General features: G+C 38.1%; 1 protein-coding gene across 7 annotated transcripts in view; it reads left to right on the top strand.

The window, feature by feature from the left end:
• Nucleotides 1–19,115, top strand: part of SYNE2 (spectrin repeat containing nuclear envelope protein 2) — a 156,039-nt gene that overhangs the window by 60,536 nt on the left and 76,388 nt on the right. For all 7 annotated transcript variants that reach the window (XM_015865456.3, XM_015865457.3, XM_015865454.3 and 4 more), the window contains 18 exons: nucleotides 364–528; nucleotides 1,392–1,748; nucleotides 2,145–2,279; nucleotides 2,827–2,961; nucleotides 4,180–4,332; nucleotides 5,659–5,814; nucleotides 6,191–6,456; nucleotides 7,242–9,354; nucleotides 9,640–9,962; nucleotides 10,411–10,555; nucleotides 11,293–11,508; nucleotides 11,900–12,165; nucleotides 12,846–13,002; nucleotides 14,934–15,089; nucleotides 16,754–16,894; nucleotides 17,228–17,410; nucleotides 17,987–18,124; nucleotides 18,622–18,807. In XM_015865456.3, coding sequence (XP_015720942.2) covers nucleotides 364–528; nucleotides 1,392–1,748; nucleotides 2,145–2,279; nucleotides 2,827–2,961; nucleotides 4,180–4,332; nucleotides 5,659–5,814; nucleotides 6,191–6,456; nucleotides 7,242–9,354; nucleotides 9,640–9,962; nucleotides 10,411–10,555; nucleotides 11,293–11,508; nucleotides 11,900–12,165; nucleotides 12,846–13,002; nucleotides 14,934–15,089; nucleotides 16,754–16,894; nucleotides 17,228–17,410; nucleotides 17,987–18,124; nucleotides 18,622–18,807 — 5,391 coding nt within the window. The remainder of the gene's footprint in view (nucleotides 1–363; nucleotides 529–1,391; nucleotides 1,749–2,144; nucleotides 2,280–2,826; nucleotides 2,962–4,179; nucleotides 4,333–5,658; nucleotides 5,815–6,190; nucleotides 6,457–7,241; nucleotides 9,355–9,639; nucleotides 9,963–10,410; nucleotides 10,556–11,292; nucleotides 11,509–11,899; nucleotides 12,166–12,845; nucleotides 13,003–14,933; nucleotides 15,090–16,753; nucleotides 16,895–17,227; nucleotides 17,411–17,986; nucleotides 18,125–18,621; nucleotides 18,808–19,115) is intronic.

Here is a 19,115-nt window from a genome sequence, read left to right as displayed (position 1 = left end):
TTGATGACTAAAACTAGGAGTGGTGAAGATTGCTTTGTAAAGGGGCAGGGGGCTCCTTTCTCTCTCTTACCATGGGAAAAAGAGCACCAGTTCATACTTTTCACTTCCATTTGCAGAAGAAAAAGAACATTTAATCAAATGAGAGCAAGATAAGTGTGAAGAATAATAGTTGTTTACCTTTGCAAGCAGATTGCGATAGCTTTGATCTGAAGCATCCATTCCTAGAAATCTCTAGGTCACGTAGTTGTTTTCTCCTTTTAGAAGAACGAATGGCTTCCTGGATGCTGTTTGTTATTGTGTTTACCCCGTTTAGGTCCATTTATGTCAGTGTTGATCTAATCCTAGGAACTCCTTGATTTTTAGGCTGCAGTGGAGACATTGGAAAGACACGTTCAAGAGCATCAGCAGTTTGAGGATATGGTAACAAGCTTGAGCACAGAGCTAAAAACTGCTTCCCAAAAGCTTGCTGACTGTGCGAGTCCAACAGTGGAACAACCATCCACTGAGCAAAAACAATTGAAATCACAGGTATGTTGCAGGTTTTGCATCATGGGGAAAGTAGGTCCATCCCCCGGGCGCTTATAGAGATCATCTGATTTATAAGAGCTGCTTGTATCAAACTGAATAACCAAGAAACACTTTGAAATCATTTAATATGTGTTGCATTCCTTTCATTGAGGTAAATGTAGGCCTGAAATCACTCTTAATGAAGGTCCGCTCTTAATGGGCTTTTACTGTCAATTGAACAGAAGGTAAAATTGTCCTCGTGTGAGGCATGTTGACTTAATTTGGTAGCTTGTAGATTTATGGGGGTCATAATGAAGAAAGAGATTGTTGAATTTGGTGTTAGTGTCTTCAAATTAGCCAGAGAAGAAGGTTTATAAGTGTCAGTGAGCTAAGTTCAGTGGTAAGGAGCATTCTTCATACACAGGTAGACATTCTCCTGCAGTTTGGTGAACCTGAGAACAGTCTTGTAGCTGTGAGCATTAGGAGCTACTAAAAGCTGAAACTGTAGCTCAGATATCGATCACTGCTATTCCTCTACCTCCAGAAGTTGCCATGCCTCTAACAGTTCAAAATTGAGCAGTAAGAGAGGGAGGAATTATGTTCTTAAAACTTGACTGGATCACTGTGCACCTCATGGAATTCTGTCTGATTCTTTTATCGTTGTCTTAATGCATATTGCTTCAGGTGCTCTCTGTTCATAAAAATATATGGCTGACTAAAATTTAGTGTTTGATTTTCTGCAGCAAATAGGTCTTCACGTACTTCTCAGCTTAGTTTGTTGTTTGCAGTAAATATTTATGATTTTTGTGATTGACTTGAGATCTCAGTATTAAGTATATTGAGTGAATGTATGTTTCAATTGCATGTTTTCTTCCTGTTCAAAGGAACAACAAGCACCTCTTTGTCGATTTGAAGACATGTTAAAGAAGATTTTGGTTTTAGCAGAAACTGTTAAACAAAACACTTCTTCACCAGGACAGAAGTTTATTGAGGATGAGATTGAAACACTTCAGAGTGAACACAGGAGTCTTGAAGAAAAACTTGAAAATGTCAAGCAAAAGAAAGAAAATAGTTTCAGCGAAGCCCTTGAGTTAAAAGATGATCTCACGGATGGAATACAGATGGAGAATAAGACAGACACAATGCTGAAGAGGGAGATGCAGATCACTTCAGATACTCCCATCAATGCAGAAGAGGGCACCACAACAGAAGAGTTAAGGGAGTGTTTAGAAATGCATAATGTGAGTGTATTTCTTAACAGTAATGACAGTGGAGGGTTGGTTAAAGAGACATCTGTCTCTCAAATGCCTTTTGTGTCTTGCATCCCATGTTGCACCCTACTATCTATTCAAAACTGCAACTTTCAATACAAGCGCAATCTATGTGTAATAAGACAAAGCCACCTTGGGGGGGAAAAAAATGTGTAGATGTGAAAATTACAGGTGTGCCTCTGCCAGAAAACCTTAGTCCTTTCTTAAGCAGTAATTTCAGAACTTAGAGTTTCTTTTCTGCCATTAAGACTTACTGAGAACTGCAATGCAATATTTTTCCTGTTAACATTTTTTAAAATACATTCATTTTTTAAATATTAAAATATATTTACAGTAAGGTAGGTTTTGTGACATTATTTCTCTCAGGGTCAAGTTGTAATTAGAAGCGTATCAGAGAAAGAGAAGCAAAATGGTTCACTTTTGGAAGAAAGTGGTGTGTTGTCAGACAGCCTATTACAGAATATCCATCAAGGAAAGGACAGATACAGCCGAACTGCTCAGGTACCCGACTGATATGTTTTAATAGATGTCAGTGTATATATATGTGTGTCTGTTCAATAGCAGTTCCTGTTTAATTGCTTGAAATTCATGGTCATGCAGAGATGTATTTTTGTAACCACATAAGAGGAATGATAGAGGCACAAAGTATATAATGAGAGGTCACTAATCTGGAGCTGCTGGTCTCTAGATCGTCCCAGGATAATTACACCATAAATAACTTCAGCTGTGGAAAGCTGTAGGAGAAACCTGGCAAACTTCCTCTTTGATCTGACCATCCAGTAATAGCAGTTGCAGGCAGAGAGATGACCATTGAAATAACCACACATACAGAAATTTCTGGAGAAATAGAAACTGTTTCATAGTTACTAAGGTCCTGGAAGACTGAACTGAGTAGGTTTCTCCAAGAAACTGTGTTTGGGTTACCTCCTTTCATTAAGCTAAACTGAAGGACAGGTAGAAAGATTATGGAGTGCAGTGTTCTATGGTAAGCTTGGAGTTTGGGCTGTGGCTTTTGCTGGTTGTAAACATTTTGTGTTTTTCAAACCAGGAGGAAGCTGATAAAGAGAGGCCAGTTATGGACAGATGTGATGGAGTCCAAGAGAACCTTCTGGACAGCAAAGAGCATCAGGATGATGTTGATATTGAAAGTGATGAAAAAAGAAGGGAAACAAGTCCAGTGAAGGTAATTGAACACAAATTTGAAGAAAGTGATTGAATTTGAGGATGTCTGTATACAGTTTTGTTGCAGTGGGGATGATACTACTAATAAATAATAAAAACCTGATATTTTTACCTGATGTGCAGTATACACAGATTATATATACGTTAAATTCCAGAATCCTTTCATGTACACTTAAAATGTGAATGGAGGGACTGTTTTGTTACTGTGAGCTGCCACAAAGTGGCTTTCTGAGGATGATACTCCAAATCACCTGACTGTGTTGTGATGCCTTCTAACCATTTTGTTGGAACACTGTTATTTTGCTTGAGTCTCCTTTATTTATTTAGATTTCTTCTTTACTTTGCATGTGTGAAGTTGCATTAGAAATGCTGTGTTCTCTTTTGTGCACCATGATAAAAGAGGAATTTTGACAAAATAGAGCTGGAGCTATGATGACGTGTGGGAAGAACTAAGTTCTGGTTGGAGGCAAAAAACTAATCCAGGGGTCTTATTGTCATCATCACCTCCCTGAGGAGTTGTTCCATAGATGATGGAGCCAGGTGCCTCTCAGACCTTTAGATTTAGCAAACTGCATGAGATGCTCAAGGCAGTGTAGCCATGACAAGATGGAGCACAGAGTGCACTCATGAACTTGCTGAGAATTGGGGTAAATTAGTGTTCTGCATTGTGGGTGGACTGCTTTCAGTATGTATTCTATCTGACTTGTAGCCAATAGCTTAGGTATCCCTGCAGCACAAATAAATGGCCAATTATGTGCTCTCCATTGTGGACATACTGTAAGTATTTTTTAATTCCTTATTTTGTGTAGGTGGCTGTGAATATCCTGCCTAGTAGCTGATTATTTGCCTACCTACAGTGCAAGCCCAAGACTGGGAAAACCTAAACCTTTTAAAAATGTATTTGAGGCAGCATTCAGGGGCATACAGCTCAAGGTCCTTGATTAGAATAAGAGAACACGAACAGTGTAGATCACAGGAAGAACACTTGGAATCCATAATTTTTCTCAAAAGTTATAATAAAATGACAGCAGTGCTTCTTCTTAGTTTTCTCTGCCATAACATTGTACACAAAAATTTAAGAGACATAATTATGGCTTCCCTAATTTAACTGTAAGGGTGGGCTTCATAAATACGCTTCTCAAGCACTGTAATTACTATTCAGTATGTTTGATTATGCTTTTTTGTTACTTGTTTCTTTATTATTATTATTTTTGTACAGCAAAAGGAGAAACCTGCTGATGTCAAGAATCAATCCCGTAGAGAAGATGAGGAGCAGGTTCAACAGAGTATGTGCCTGAAGAGTCAAGTACTGAAACCTGTAACAGCTGAGACAGATGCTCTGGAATCTGACCCCTCAGTTTCTACAGATGAGGTAAAACACAGTTTCGTATTTCAAGTTATTGGATTTTTGTTACAGAGGCTCCGGCTGAAGTTCTATTATAAGTTAAGAGGCAATTACTGGCACATAGAAATCAAGCTCATTGTGAGTAATTCAACTTCATGTACACAGTAATGTTGAACTTAATCTGAAATACTAGCCACACATTTATTTATTTTTTTTCCCCACTGGGTCTGTTCAAAAGAGCAGTGTTGGTTTTCAGAGTCATGATCAGTATTTTATATATAAGCCTTCTCTTTAAGTTGCTGTTCACTACAACATTCCATGTTACAGTACTTAGCTGTGATAGTCTTTGCCATCATAAGGACGGGAGATCAGAAATCTGAAATCCAAGAGAAAATAAAGCAGAGAAAAAAGAATTAATTGAAGTTGAACGAATAATAAGGTGCCTTAATAAATGGCATTACTAAGTGTATTCTTCTTTAAGAATTATAGTATTTCAGCACAAATAGTGTTATTGAGAATTCCTTCTGCTTTGTGATTATTGTTCTGTGTTTACCATGTCCTTTAAGTTCGAGATGAAGCCAGTGCCAGTCTTCATAGTTAAATCTATAGGCAAGTCTGCAGTTGACCTTTCTACTGGAAGTCGGATTTGTGACTTTGCATAGGGAAAGTGAAGTAGGTTATGCCGACTTCCTGAAGAATGTCTGCATGTCTGGATAAGAAAACAGGATATAGATTTTGGGCTACGCTGTGGAGAGAAGCCAGAATCATATTTGGCATGTATTCCCATTACTGGCAGTTTCCCACAGGCCTGCACTGTGAATAGTGAGTAGCGGGTTTATTCCTGAAGAACAGCACCTGTTTAGCAACCCCCCATTTCCCTGCATTCTTGACTTTTCCTCTACCTCTCGCCACCCAATGAGCTGAAAAACTGTGGAAAACATTAAAAGTAATCTGCAGGTAGACTGACACCATCTGTGTATCTGTATGTCCAGATGAGTGTGAGGAGAGTCTAAAAAGACCTAAAGACCCATGTGTGTGTACAGCAGAGAAGGGGAAGACAGGGTAGATAGACCTATGAATTTGAGTTATCAGTAGGCAGAAGGGGGTGCAAGGAAGATGTTACTTGAAGGAGATGTCAGAGTTTCAAACTTTCATGGAGATTTCTCAGCTAATTGAACAGTGCTTGCAGGACAGAATGACTGCAGAGGTGGGTGGTAGTGATGGGAAGGCCTCCTAGGAGGAAGAGAGAGCAGGATTTAGTCATGGCTTAAACATATGAAGCCAAGCATTGCAGTCAGAAAATTTACCATGTTAGGAATTCTTCAGAAATAAACATACTGTTTTGCATTGCAGAAAGAAGGTGCAGCAGGGGTTGATGAGAAGGAACTATTTCCTGGGCTGCAAGCAAACACTGAGTATTTTGAGGAGGAACAAAAGGTCAATGAGCTGAAAAATGAAGTGGCTGAGCTGGATATTGTGCTTATAAATGAGCAACTGAAGGAGCTGGAGGTATGGAAACTGCAAAGCCATTCCTCATTGTTAATGTAGCGATACGCTTACAGAAGTACGATTCAGTTGGGCAGAACAAAATTGTTGCATATTATCTTGACTGAGGTTTGACTCTGTGGTTTAGGCAGTTTGCGTAACAGGTAATCTACAAACACTGTGCCTTATTGTAAATATGTCCACGTAAATGCCATCTTTTGTACCAGTCCTCTGAAGTGTTCTATTACATGCACCTGTGATTGCGTGTGTACTTCTGTGATGTGTACTCATTACACGTAACCAAGGAAGCGCATGTATATGATTGCATCAGTATTCTGTGCTGAAGCTGAAAGTGGTTAAGATCTTTTCCTAATCCTTTCTGTGGTGGGCTTGATTGTAGAATTTACAAACTGAACTGGAAACATGGAAAGCAAAATCTTTGTGTCTGAGTCGAGAAACGCTTCCTGATGTAACAGGATCACATGGAGCAGAGCTGCAAACCCCAGAGCCTGTGGTGCCCTGCTGGGACAGGCTGCTTCAAGAACTGGATGCTGTTAAGTCTGTAAAGAAACAACAATGCTGTTTAGTTAATGAGTACCAGAAAAATCTTTCTGCTGCTCAGTCCTCAATGAAAAATTTGTCAACAGAAAAAGATAACATAAAAATGTAAGTATAGTTGTGGGTTTCTGTTAATAGGTTGCATACAAATGTGGTCCTTAATGTTTCTGGTACGACTGATGTAGGATGAATTTCATGTTCTGCTTCAATAATGCTGAGGCACGTGTTGTTTTATACATCTCATTAATATTCAATATTAATATTGATAATGTTCAATAGAAACTGGCCCCTTGATCACCGTAAGGTAACACATTAATTAGAAGTCTTAAAATGATTTATGAAATTGTTGATTTGCAGCAAAGTGATTGGAAAGAATTGAATAAAAATGTATTTTAAGAAGTGAATTTAGAAGCTGGATGTATTTTAGAAGTGAATTTCAAAGCACTTTTGGAAATAAAAGACAAGTCGATGCCTTCTTCTGGATTCATTTTGCAAGTTTTTCTTTTAGCCAAGTTTTTTCCTTAATTGCATAGCAATGTAACTTGCTAATTATTAATTCACTTAGAGGTTACTTAGCACCATTGTTGATTTATAAAAAGAGAGACAACTTTTATGTTAGGAAACGGCACATTCTGTTGCATATGCTGCTGTTGTAAAGAATATACATTAGAATGTGCCTTTACCTGCAGAGATATCCAGAAATAATGAACACTGTATGAATAAGCAAGAAAGTCATCCTGTTACGATTGTTAGGACACTTTTGAGAGACCACTAAGAAAGACATATATGTGAATGAAAGTGAATGAATCATTTTCTGTGTGACAAAACTGTCTTAGTATATGTGTAGTTCATATAATTTTTCTTCTTTACAAATGTGTTCATATTTTTGGCAGGGGTCCTATGAATAACACAGTTCTTCTGGAGAAAATTAAGGCGTGTGTACAGTCATTGCACAAAGAAAGGGATGTTTTAAACCAGCTGAAGGCTCAACAAGAACTTTTGTCTCAGCATTTAACACGCATGGACAAAGTGTTAACTGCAAGCCAGATGATGCAACTGGAGCAGTGGTGGCAGCACATGGAACAGGCAGTGCAAAAGAAACATGATCAGGTGTTGGCAGAAATCAATGAATTTAACACGCTTATGGATAAAGCACAGGATATTCAGAGATTGATACAAGAGCAGTATTTGCAAACAGATTCGTGTTCCTCAGATGGAGAAAAAGCCAAATGCCCCATAATTTGGACTGCAGAGTTACAGAACATTAAACATGGTCTTTCCCTGTTAAAAAGAAAGATAGAACTGCAGATGAAAAGAATTTGGAGCGATGAAGAAAAGATGGCTTTGGAGAGCTGTATACAGGATTTGCAGAGCAAATTGGAAGCTTTAACAGAGCAATGTACTCCTCAGGATGATGTTCGGGTCACTGGGCCTGCTGTGAGGAAACAGGACATAATGAAGAAGCTGAAAGAAAATATGTCATGGGTCAAAGATTTGCTGTCCTCTCTTGATCAGAAAGCAGCACTTTTCCCCTGTGATGTTAAATCACAGATCAGAAATTGTGAGCTTGTGAGGAATGAAATTCTAGATAGAGAGCCTGTGATTGAAACACTTGGTAATGAGCTCCAGCACATCCTTCCCAACTTGAAGCCAGAGGAGATCTCTGACATGACCTCCCTCCTACAGGCATTACAGAATTCATACAAGGCTCTTGTTTTAAAGTCTGTTGAAAGATTACAGCACCTAGAGCTTCAGCTGGAGGAGAGGCAAAGACTTATTGCAGAGGTAGAAAAAGTTCACTGTCAGCTTCGAAATGCAGAGACACTTGGCAGGCCGGACATGAACCGAATCAGCACGTGCTCAGAATTAATCAGTCAACAGGACATTTTAAAGGAGATTTTAAAGGACATACAAGAGATTGAAGGGCTTATCTCATCCCATTGTGAAGAGAGTCAGATCACAGCTGGGGAACTCAGTCTATCTGAACAATTATTTTTGATTGACCAATTAAGAAGTCTGAAAAATAGAGCAAGGAAGACCAAGAGGCAAATTCAGAGTAAATGTCATGAAGTGGGGAAAAAAATAGCAGTATACAAAGAGTTTGCAGAAGGAATAACTTCACTGCAACAGGATCTCAGTGATCTACAGAGCAGTGAATTGAAACTGGAAGAATTAACAGAGGCCACGCAAGAAATAAAGAATAAATGCAAAGCACTTGAAGAAAAAGTACTATCTTTTCAGTCGAATTTGTCGCAAATAATGAAGTTTAAAGAAATCTTTGAATGCATAGGTCTAAATTGGGATTCATTCCAGCTGGATGAATTGCGTGAATTGCAAACTCAATTTTTTAGAATTAAAGATAAAATTAAAGGGAAGATAACACATTTTGGAAACATTATTAGGGAATATGATAAGTTACATGCATTGTTAAATGACATCCGGACTATGACATCTGCTGTAAGAAAAGAAGCAGATATATTAAATGATAGGTCTAATTCTTCTCCTGCTGAGAATCTCATATCTGCACAGATTCTGCTTCAGACAATTCAACAAATGTTGCACTTAATCCAGGAGGCAGCAAATCAAATAAATGAGAGTGAGGTTTTTCACACACCATTCAAAGAATCAAAGAGGAAAGAAATAAAAAGCCTAGAGAAAGATGTTGAAGGATTGAGTCAGATTCTTCAAAACTTGGTCTCTAGTCTCCAGAGTGTAAACAAGGAAGATATCCATAATGTGGCAGAACATCTATCCCATGCCATAAAGCGCATTCAGTCAGAGCTCCAGCAGCCACTGCTAGTAGACATGAAAATGATGCAATATGAGAAGATGCGATGGGAATCAATTCAGTATGTGATGTCAGCAGAGTTTTCTGCTATTAAACTTATAATGGAAAAAGAGAGGGAAAGTCAAGGAGAAAAATCTCTCGCTGCTGATATAGAAACAAAACTAAGAACGCTGGCAGATCATGAAATACAACTGAAGACGGACATTGCTGCCCGTGTTGTAAGTATAATTTAGTAAAAGTGTATGTCTGTGTCTGTAATGAAACCTGTGATTCTTATGTTCTGCCATTCTTTACTCTGGATTTTTCCAGTATTGATATCTCCTTTATACCCCCTGCCCCTATGTTTGAAGGCAGTCAGCACCTCTCTATGGCTACATGAGTAATAGAGGGCATTTGCTCTATGAGTTTGGGGCTTGAAGACCAACCATGAAATTCTGAGAAGGCCATCCAGAGAAGCACAGCAATGTTTCTTGATTGTTTCTTTGTCTTTCAAACACTTTCAGTCTGCTCTGGAGGAGGCTTGTAAGGCTGGTGAGCTTTACACCAAGGCTGTTGAGAGGGCTGCCAGGTTCCTTGAGGACTGTGAAGCTCAACTTTGTTCTGCTGCAGTAGAGCTGAGTAGTTCAGAGGACACCTATCAAACCCCACAGTGGAAACAAGAAGAGTTTGATTCCGCAAAGGCTGACTTAGAGCAGTTGTACTCCAAGCTGAAAAACATAGTGAAACCAGAAGACAAAATAAGTCTGGAAAATACTTTAAGAGAACTAGTCAATAAAAGTTTGGCATTAAAAGAGAAGATTCAGAGGAACGAGGCTGACAAACTGAGGTATGTTCATGTTCCTAGGTGATATTTCTACCTGTGACAAAAAAATGCAATTTTGATTCTTCTCTTAGCTAGGTAATTCAGCTGAAAGAACCGTGAACAACTCTGTTGTCTTTAGGTGTGACTTTAATGGAAGGAAAATTAACAGATAATAATTGTACTTCTTCAAAACGGAGACGTAAGGGAAGACAGACAGTTCCTTCAAGTAGCTCTGGCTGATACGTTTTATATTCTTACCTCCATTTTTTAACAATGGGATATTTACACCTGTATCTCTTTAATATACTTCAGCTCCAAAATCTGAGATAAAAAATTGAAAACAATTTGCAAAATAATTAGTGAGAATTGCTAGTTCAGAAGACTTTTTTTTTTGTTATTCTAGTGAGTGTTATGTTTGAAGAGACAGTCAATCATAAGAATTTATAATTGGTCTTGTAATTGTTTCCTACAGATATTTGGAAAAATACAAAAGCTATTCCAAATGCAAAGATAAAGTCTGTGATGATCTTAACAATCTGGGAAAGATGCTTGGGCAGTCTTTATCCCAAATACCAATGTCTTATAAGGAAGCTTTGGAGAACTTACAGGAATGCAAGGTAAGAGAGGATCTGAAGAACTTGAAAAACTCATGCAAAACTGTGATGCACTTGTATAGGACATATTGTATCAGGGTAGTAAGAAATGCTTACATTTATCCTACATTTATGTATATACTCAATCACAATGTGTATTTAGGTATCTATAAGTAGCCTGGATTGTAATATGCCGTGTAAAATGAGTGCATATTATTGCTTTACAAATCAAACGTTACCCATGCTTTAGTTGGTGTCGCATTTCTGTTTGAATTCCTCATTGCTGCTTTGCAGGACCTGGATTGATCTGATTTCTCAAATTGCTGTTATTTTCCCTCAGATGGGAAAGTCAGAGCACTTCCACTTCCCCATCCAGAATCTGTTGCTTTCTCCTCACCATACCTCTGCTGCAATGAACCTTCCTGCTGTCTTGTAGTACTCATCATATTACAGACACATCATATTACAGACTCTTCATATTATGTGTCTGCAACTAGAGCTCATTCATTTCCCTTCCAAATAACCATAAAGTAAAAGCAACCTAATTTCTTGTGCGTGCTGTTCTTCTGATTGTTTTGCTTGTTTTATTTCCCTTTCTTCATAGTCTTAGTCAATACAGAATTCCCTCACTAAAACTGTGTTTAGCCAGCTTAGCGAAGTGATTGCCATTTTAATAGAGGATTCTAATCATGGTACTGAATGCTTCATTAACACTTCTGATAGGATGTGTTTGTTTATTTGCTTGTTTATTTTTGCATAAGATTTTAGTCTCCAACATTGACTCGGCTGAAGATGATCTTGTGAAGCTAAGGCAGGTCTCAGGAGAGCTGATGAGATTATGCAAGGGAAGTGACAGGGCCCTGGGCAGGATTGTAACAGCACTGTGGGAAAATTGGCTGGGTTTGCTTGAGGCAGCAAAAGAGCTGGAAATCAACTGTGAAGAGCTAAAACAAGAATGGAAGTTCATCAATGAGGAGGTGAGTTGCCTAACAAACAGTAAGTTATGAGAAATGTGATAGAGCTGAGACCCTTAGATAGCAAATCTACTTGTGCAGGGCTGAGATTAATACAGAACATCATTTTTTTTCCCACACTGATCAGCAAGTTGCCTCCAGACTTTCTTGAACCTGGAGTCAGAAATGATGGGGATGTTTACAGCGTACATTGCCTGAATCCAGCATGACTCTGTGTGTGGCTGTGTTCTTTGTTAAAGCAAGCTCAGGTGTTTTGGCACCCATCAGAGGTTCAAGCTTTCTGGATATGCAGTTCCTACTATTCAGTTATGCATATGAGTAAATAAATAATATAACTTAAGTTGATGAATTAAAAAAGCACTTGAGCTCATTCTTTGGCATGCTGTTTACTTAGCTGGAACGAGAAGCAATAATTCTTGATAAGCTCCAGGAAGAACAGCCAGAAAGTCTTAAAGAAAAAGAAAAAGCCACCAGAGAGGAACTGGTTGAATTACTGGATTCTGTGTATGCATTTGAGGAAAACGTCAGCAGGCAGCAGCTCCTCTTGCTCTTACTTCTTCACCGAATAAGGAACATCCTGAATACACCTGAAAATGTGGAGGCAGAAGTTGCCCTTCCTGCCTTATGTGAGATAAAGACAATGCAAGACCGCTGTAAAAAGTAAGTGGTGCAAAAGTTTGGTGAAACTTATAACGTGATTGCTTATAAGAGCAGCATTTTGTTAGATATTGAAGGATGTGTGATAGATGTACTGGGCTTTAAAAAGATAATCTATTGAGACACACTAGTGCTCCATCTAAGCCATCTTCTATCTTCAGAATGGCCAATGGGAGATACTAGATTAGGGGGAAGACTTGAGCATGATCATGTCATGTGTGGGCTGCAGTTCAAATGTAGAAGAAAACATCAGGGTTCATGATTGGTTTTGGAAGCTCCAGGCTCTTGTGAACTTGAATGGGATGTGCAGGTCTTCTACTCTTCTGAAAGTCAGACCTTGAACATTTTACACAATACAACTTTTACCTTAATTAGTGCCTTAATGAACGTTTAAGATTTACCTCAGATGTTCTTTGCAAAGCTGAAATTACAATCACCCTTCTGCATGCTTACTTTTCTATGTGGAAATCTTCGTTAGTGTCTTTTCTCTCTGCCATGGCTTTTAGACTCTAAAATGTTTTCTGGAGCATCATTCCTGATTGAATAGCCAAGCTGTCTGTTTTGATCTATCGGTTATACTTAGCAATATTTGAAGACTCACTTTCAAATAAATTGTGTGCTCTGTTAACTTCTACTCAGTTTCAAATCTAACACAGTGTATTCTTGCTGGAAATCTGTCATAGGTTGTATGAAAAGACTCAAGACCATAAGAATTTGGTACAGGCTGAGATTCAAGAGAGGAACAAGATCACTGAAGAAATAAATGCTGTGAAAAATGTATTACAAAATGCCCTGTCTGTGCTGTCCCAAGATGCTGTCGAAAAGGCAGCACAGCTAAAGGTTAGTAGCTGCTCTCTGACTCTGTGGGAATCTTTGGAATATATTCTCTTTTATGTTGGAGATAGAAATCTCTCCAAATAAAATTAGTTGCAAAGCATGTATATCCATATGCACACTGAGTTAAAGAGAATGAGTCTGGCTCAAAGGGATGCAACTGGCCTGCCCTAGAATTGGTTTGCACTCTTTTTCCTCTACCAGCTCAGTTAGTAGAAGCCTTCATAGACTGCTAAGAGATTCACAACCAGTTGTGTGCCTTTTAGGAATGACTGCTTAGTGTATACCCTGTGCATTTTCCTCCTCTGCATGCATAACCAGAGCAGCTTTGAATGTACTGGATCTGATTTTCCACATAAGTTGGTTAATCTGGTAACTGCTTTTTAGAAGCCAAATTGTGATCAGGACTGCAGCCCACACCAGCCTTAACTCTGCACCAATCCGGTATATTTTTAAATACGCTTTTATCAATTCAGTATATTTTTGTTAGCTTTCTTTGAATACTGGACTTTACAAAATGTTATTGCTACCAGTTCCAGAATCTGGGTTTATATGCATCTCTATATTTATTATTTCAATTATGTTGATCTTGATTTAGTTTTGTTTTATTTATATTATCTTAACTTCTAGATCTTGATCTAGATTTTATTTTTACTATATTTAATAAGTTATTTTTAAACTTCAGAATGTTAGCATTAATTTATTCCAGCCTATTTGAGCTCTATCAAACTAATCCCCAGGAAAAGCAAAGTGACTTTTTTAACAGGCAAATGCTTTCCAAGTAACCAACCTGTGATATGTGGGCATGCATTTGTATACAGAAACCCGTTTGCAGAGACATGTTTTGGACATTTTCCTTTGGACACCGGTGCTGTAGCTGATACTGTAACTGACTCTTGGAAATTTGAGTCAGGGAGTCCCTATAGCCCTGTGAATACTGGCATAGTGTTAACTGGTACAGCAGCTTACTTTGCTGTAGAATTAGGCACACGACTGTTTCATGATTTTATTTTACTTATTTATTTCGATCAGAGCCAGTTGTCTTGAGATGACAGGAAATGAATCAATTTCAGACTCTCACATATATGTTATGTGAACTGTGTTTGTATGACAGAAAAGATTCCCATGCAAAGACTGGGAGTTAACGGATAAAAAGGGTGTTAATTTTAATGTCCAGTGGGAGCTTTTTGCCCAGTAACATCATTAAGTTTTGAGTTTCTCAAATGACTGAATACTGAGAAAAGAAACCATAAAACAGAACTTTCCAACTTGAAACTCTAGAAAACCTTTGAAACAAATGAGTTTCTTCATTCTTTCTGCAGGAGGACTTGGGTCAGATTTTATTTCTAGGCCACAGGCTCTAGATAGTTGTTCAAGTTTCTTTTATCTCATAAAACCTGCATTCTTCATGCAGGACTGGAAACTACTGCTTTGAAAGGAGCCCGCTGTGCTGCTCTGCATAATTGCCTGAAAGCAGACACTTCAGCTTGAAATCTGTTGCTTTTTTGTGGCTTTTGTGTTGTTAATAATAATGAGGGAATGAACATTGGCTATTAAAGATCTTTGAAAGAGAAAATACACTTTTGGCAGAAGGGATGGCACAAAGGTTAACCTTTAATCATTGGTGCGCATTGTGTGATTACATTGTTATACCCATCAATAAATACCAGTACCTCAGTTGTCTGACATGAAATAGTATCAAGTTTAATTAATTCTTACAGATTGAAAAGCATCGTTTGATTAAATGAGTGAGTATTTCTTGGGCTAATCTGCTTGCAGAGGTAGTTGAAGTAGGATTTTTGTCACAAAAACAGCGTTTCTAAATCACACTCGTGGCAAGAAATATAAACCATGAGATACTTGTGTATGTATACATACATGCACGTGTGCTCAAGGAGTGGCTGAAAAAATCTCTGTTTCAAATCTCTGTTTCATAGGAAGCTCAGAGAGTGATTGATAAAGAAAGCCAAAATCTAAAGGATATCATGGAGAAACTCCGGATCAGATATTCTGAAATGTACACAATAGTTCCTGCTGAAACTGAAGCACAGCTGGAGGACTGCAAGAAAACCTTACAAGACTTGGAAGACAAGGTAATTGCTTACGTGATTTTCATACAGCAAGGTGGGATGAATCTTGTAACTACAAATTTAACATTAAAAAATCAATTAGTTTTTAATTTGCTTCTTTACTCTTGGTGAAAAGGTGTGCTGGAGAAAAAACTCCTAATGTTAACTGTCTTGTTGTAGAATAAACTTCCAGAAAGCAGAATTAACTTGTCTTTCTGTAATGGCATTCTAGCTTTCTTCTAAGTAAGGTAACATAAAAATGAACATAAAATGTACTTCTGATGCCACGCATTTTGCGTGACAAATACTATAAATTCAGGCCACTAAGAATTACTGAAAGTAAAATCCTGCCCTGTGAATGACCAGAACGCTGACAGGTCCAGCCTGCGTTCATATTTCCAGCTGTGTCACACTGCTCATGTGTGATTCTGCTTCGTGTTTTTGCTTTAATTTGCAGGAAGAAACTACGTCTGCACACATCAGTAATTTTTTTTCATGCTGAATATACTTCAGGGTAGTAATAAGGGTGAAATGTTTGATGATTACCTTCTGAGTTGCTTTTTACACAAGGTTGTAGGTACGGTACATTGTAGGTGGGTTCATAAATTGTTTTGTGTAAGCAAAAGTACCCAAAGAGTTGGACTGTAGGTCTTTTTTCCTGTGCATTTATTTTAATTACTGTAGTTTTATCAGTACAGTACCTTAGAATGGGTATTATATTGTTCAGACAGTACCTGTCAGAATCTTTATAAACTAACAAGTATAAAGAAATAAAAGCAAATAATTTACTAAATAAGTAACAATCCTCATTTCCTGCAGAATGACAAGTATTTCAGAATAAGTAGTGACAAACCTGAATAGCTGGTGAACTAGAAATCTCATGTAACCACACAGCATACAGCTGTGCATTGTACACGTGCAGTTGGGCTCCACAAATCCCAGGCCCGCAGCACACAAAGAATTCACTATGATTTAACAAAGTACTGATAATCAGCTGACCATAACAGCTGGCAGGTTTTAGTGAGAAGAGACGTCACCTTGGGCAAGCAAGGGCTTTCTCACCCCCTGCAGTTCTTCTAGTTCATGGTAACCTGGTACCTCCTGGTGTCTTTCAGCTCTCTGCTTCAGCTGTGACTCAACTTCAGCATACTTGAGAGCTTCTCTCTTTATATTGGAAATTAGGCCCTTTGGTGTTTAGATTTGAGCAAAAAATGCATTTTTTTTTTTTTTTTTAGAGATTCACTACACATTGATGCTCCTTAGTGTCATTATTTCTTAAACAGAAGAAATAGTCAAGGCATGATGGGGCTGTTCCAGGCTTTTTACCACAAAAATCTGAGTGTGACCCTTTCCATGGAGCAGTAATGAGTGACATCTGCTGCAGACAAGAAAGGAGTCAGCTGAACACAGGGAGCTGCAGCACCTTACTATTTTTTGGTTCATGATTGCCAGTCATTTTAAGGAAGGAGAAATAGTTGAACAAGATGTGAGCATTCAGTCTGGTCACGTTGATGCTTCTCCCAGGAAATGTAATTCCATTCTGGTGTTTTTAAGTGACTCATCAAAAGAAACGTGAAGAGAGTTCTAATATTTTTAGTGAAGAGAGTTCTAATATTTTTAGTGAGGAGTTACACAGAAAATAGCAGATCTTTGTAATCTCTACTGTCGTTTTTTCTTTTCTGTGACAGGTTAGCTTTGAAAACTTGCAGAGTTCTCCTCAGTATGTGCTGAAAGGAAAAGCGGAGACTATTAACAATGGCCTTCAAGCTATTGAAAAGATGTTGGAACAGAAGAGTGAAAACGTTGCAAAAGCCAAAGAAGTTCAGAAGGTAGTTTGTCTTTTTATTTATTTGTGGGCATTGAAAGATTTTTGGTTGCTTTTACAGAGCCTGATTTACTAAGTGTGTAAAGCTGCCTCCATTCATTCTGTGTCCTTAATAGAAGAGGTACAAGCAAGCAGTTATGTGATGAACATTTACCTTTTCTTTCTCACAGGAAAATAGGAAAATGCATGCTTTTATTGCTGTGAATCACACTGGCAGATGCAGAGTGTTCTGTTCTTGTTATATCAGTTCAGAAAGCTTTGCAATTCCACATGCTCAACAACAAGAAGAAATAACTCTTTGTTATTTTTCTTTTGTTTCTTCTTTCTTTACGTGCAGCAAATCTGGGATATGCTGGACCTTTGGCATTACAAACTCAATGAACTGGATGCAGAAGTGCATGACATAGTAGAGCAGGATTCCTGCCATGCACAGGACTTGATGGATATCTTAATGACCCCTCTTCAGCATTACCAACAAGTCTCACAACTGGCCGAGCGCAGAACAGCCATTTTAAACAAGGTAGAGGCAAATGTAAACTTTGGATTTTCTCAAATTTGAAGAATTTGTGTCATATTAAAAAAAGAAACAAAAGCAATAGCAACAAAAATGACAAAAACCAAAACAAAACAAAGGCTTCACACAAAAGGTTCTCAAATAGATGAAAAGCCAAAAGCAGGTGTGTTGACTTAACGTAGCTAGGAATTTCTGGAGTGACAAACATTGCCTCCAGTTTCCAGTCCAAAGAACCAACTCTGCGTTGTGGTTGATATGAGTTAACATGGGCATCCATGTCCCTGGATCAACAATGTTACAGTTTATGATACCTCTGCCAATGAGTTATCCATTTAAGTAACATTGCCACCTGAATCATAACAATGTCCCCATGAAATGTAAGCCCACAGATGCCAGAATTACTTTTGTTTAGAAGATGAAACTGTTTCAGAAAAATTTAACTCACACTTCTGTATTTCACCATACTAATCTCACCTTGATACAACACATCCAGTTTGCTTCAAGCCTTGCCCATAGGTGTGTTTATCCTAGACTGTAAATAGAAATGTATTTGTGCCCTTTTGTAAAAACATCATTTCCTAGGCTGCCAACAAGATGGAAGAATATGATGAACTCTTGAAGGACATGAAAGTTTGGATAGAAAACACCAACAGCTTGCTAAGAGCAGATGCTCAGAATGACTCCGCAAAAAGACTACACAAGTACACTAATGGCCTTCAGGTAACTGTTCTCTTTATAACTAGTTAGTTTATAGTTTATAACTATAAAGATACAGTTTTGCATTTTTCAGTCTTACTATTATAAATAATTTTCAATAAATACTTCAAGTGAAAAATGGTTACAGTTTGAGGGCATGAAATAAAGATAGGTGCTTTTTGGTGTCAGACTTAACCATCTTGCGAAAGTGCTGAAATGTAGTACATCTCTCTTCCAAAAATATATGGCAGTGTGCTTGCTGCACGGCTAAGATCATTTTTTACTTCTTGAATATGTACAGTTCTGTACCTATTCTCTATTGTGCACATGATCCAAATCTAGGATGTAACAGTTTGGTTTCATTAAGCACAAAGTGTTTTAATCTGAACCAAGCTTTTGGAAATGCATGCAGTGGTCAGTGATATACAGGAAATTAAACCTGATTCATTCCGGTTCATGTCATCCCTGAACTTTGATGTCACCAGTGATGGAGACAAACTAATTTCTTATTTTGTCTGTAGATGGCTTTGGAAGACTCCGAACAAAAGCAAAACCTCCTGCACAGTGTTTACTTGGAGTTGGAGGAGCTAACGCCTGTCTTTGAAACAGACAGTATAATGCAGCAGCTGAATGAAGCAGAGGAGGAAGTAGCAATTCTACAGCAAGAAATAACAGAGATTCTTCCACAGATCCAGCATGTGGCTGATGTAAGTTTGGTTGATCTGTAAGTTTTTTGCTTTTTTTTTTATTGGAGAATAACAGTGTTATGAAATACAGCTTACATTGTCTGCATATGTCTTAGTTTCAGCTGGAACAGAATTGTTTTCTTTAGAGTGTCTGTATGATACTTTGTTTTGGTTCTAGGAGAAAAACTATGTTGATAACACACTGATATTTATAGCTGCTGCTAAGCAGTGTTTTATAGAGCCATGGCCATTATTGCTGAAGGGCCCAACGAGCTGAGAGGAAACAAAATTGGAACCATTGCCTGCTGCTATATAACTGATGACTATAA

Source organism: Coturnix japonica, chromosome 5, assembly GCF_054131305.1.
Source record: "Coturnix japonica strain WE chromosome 5, WE-NBRP24, whole genome shotgun sequence".
Classification (NCBI taxonomy): Eukaryota; Metazoa; Chordata; class Aves; order Galliformes; family Phasianidae; genus Coturnix; species Coturnix japonica.
The sequence above is the reverse complement of the archived record's forward strand: the minus strand, read 5'-3'. Positions and strand labels throughout refer to the sequence as shown.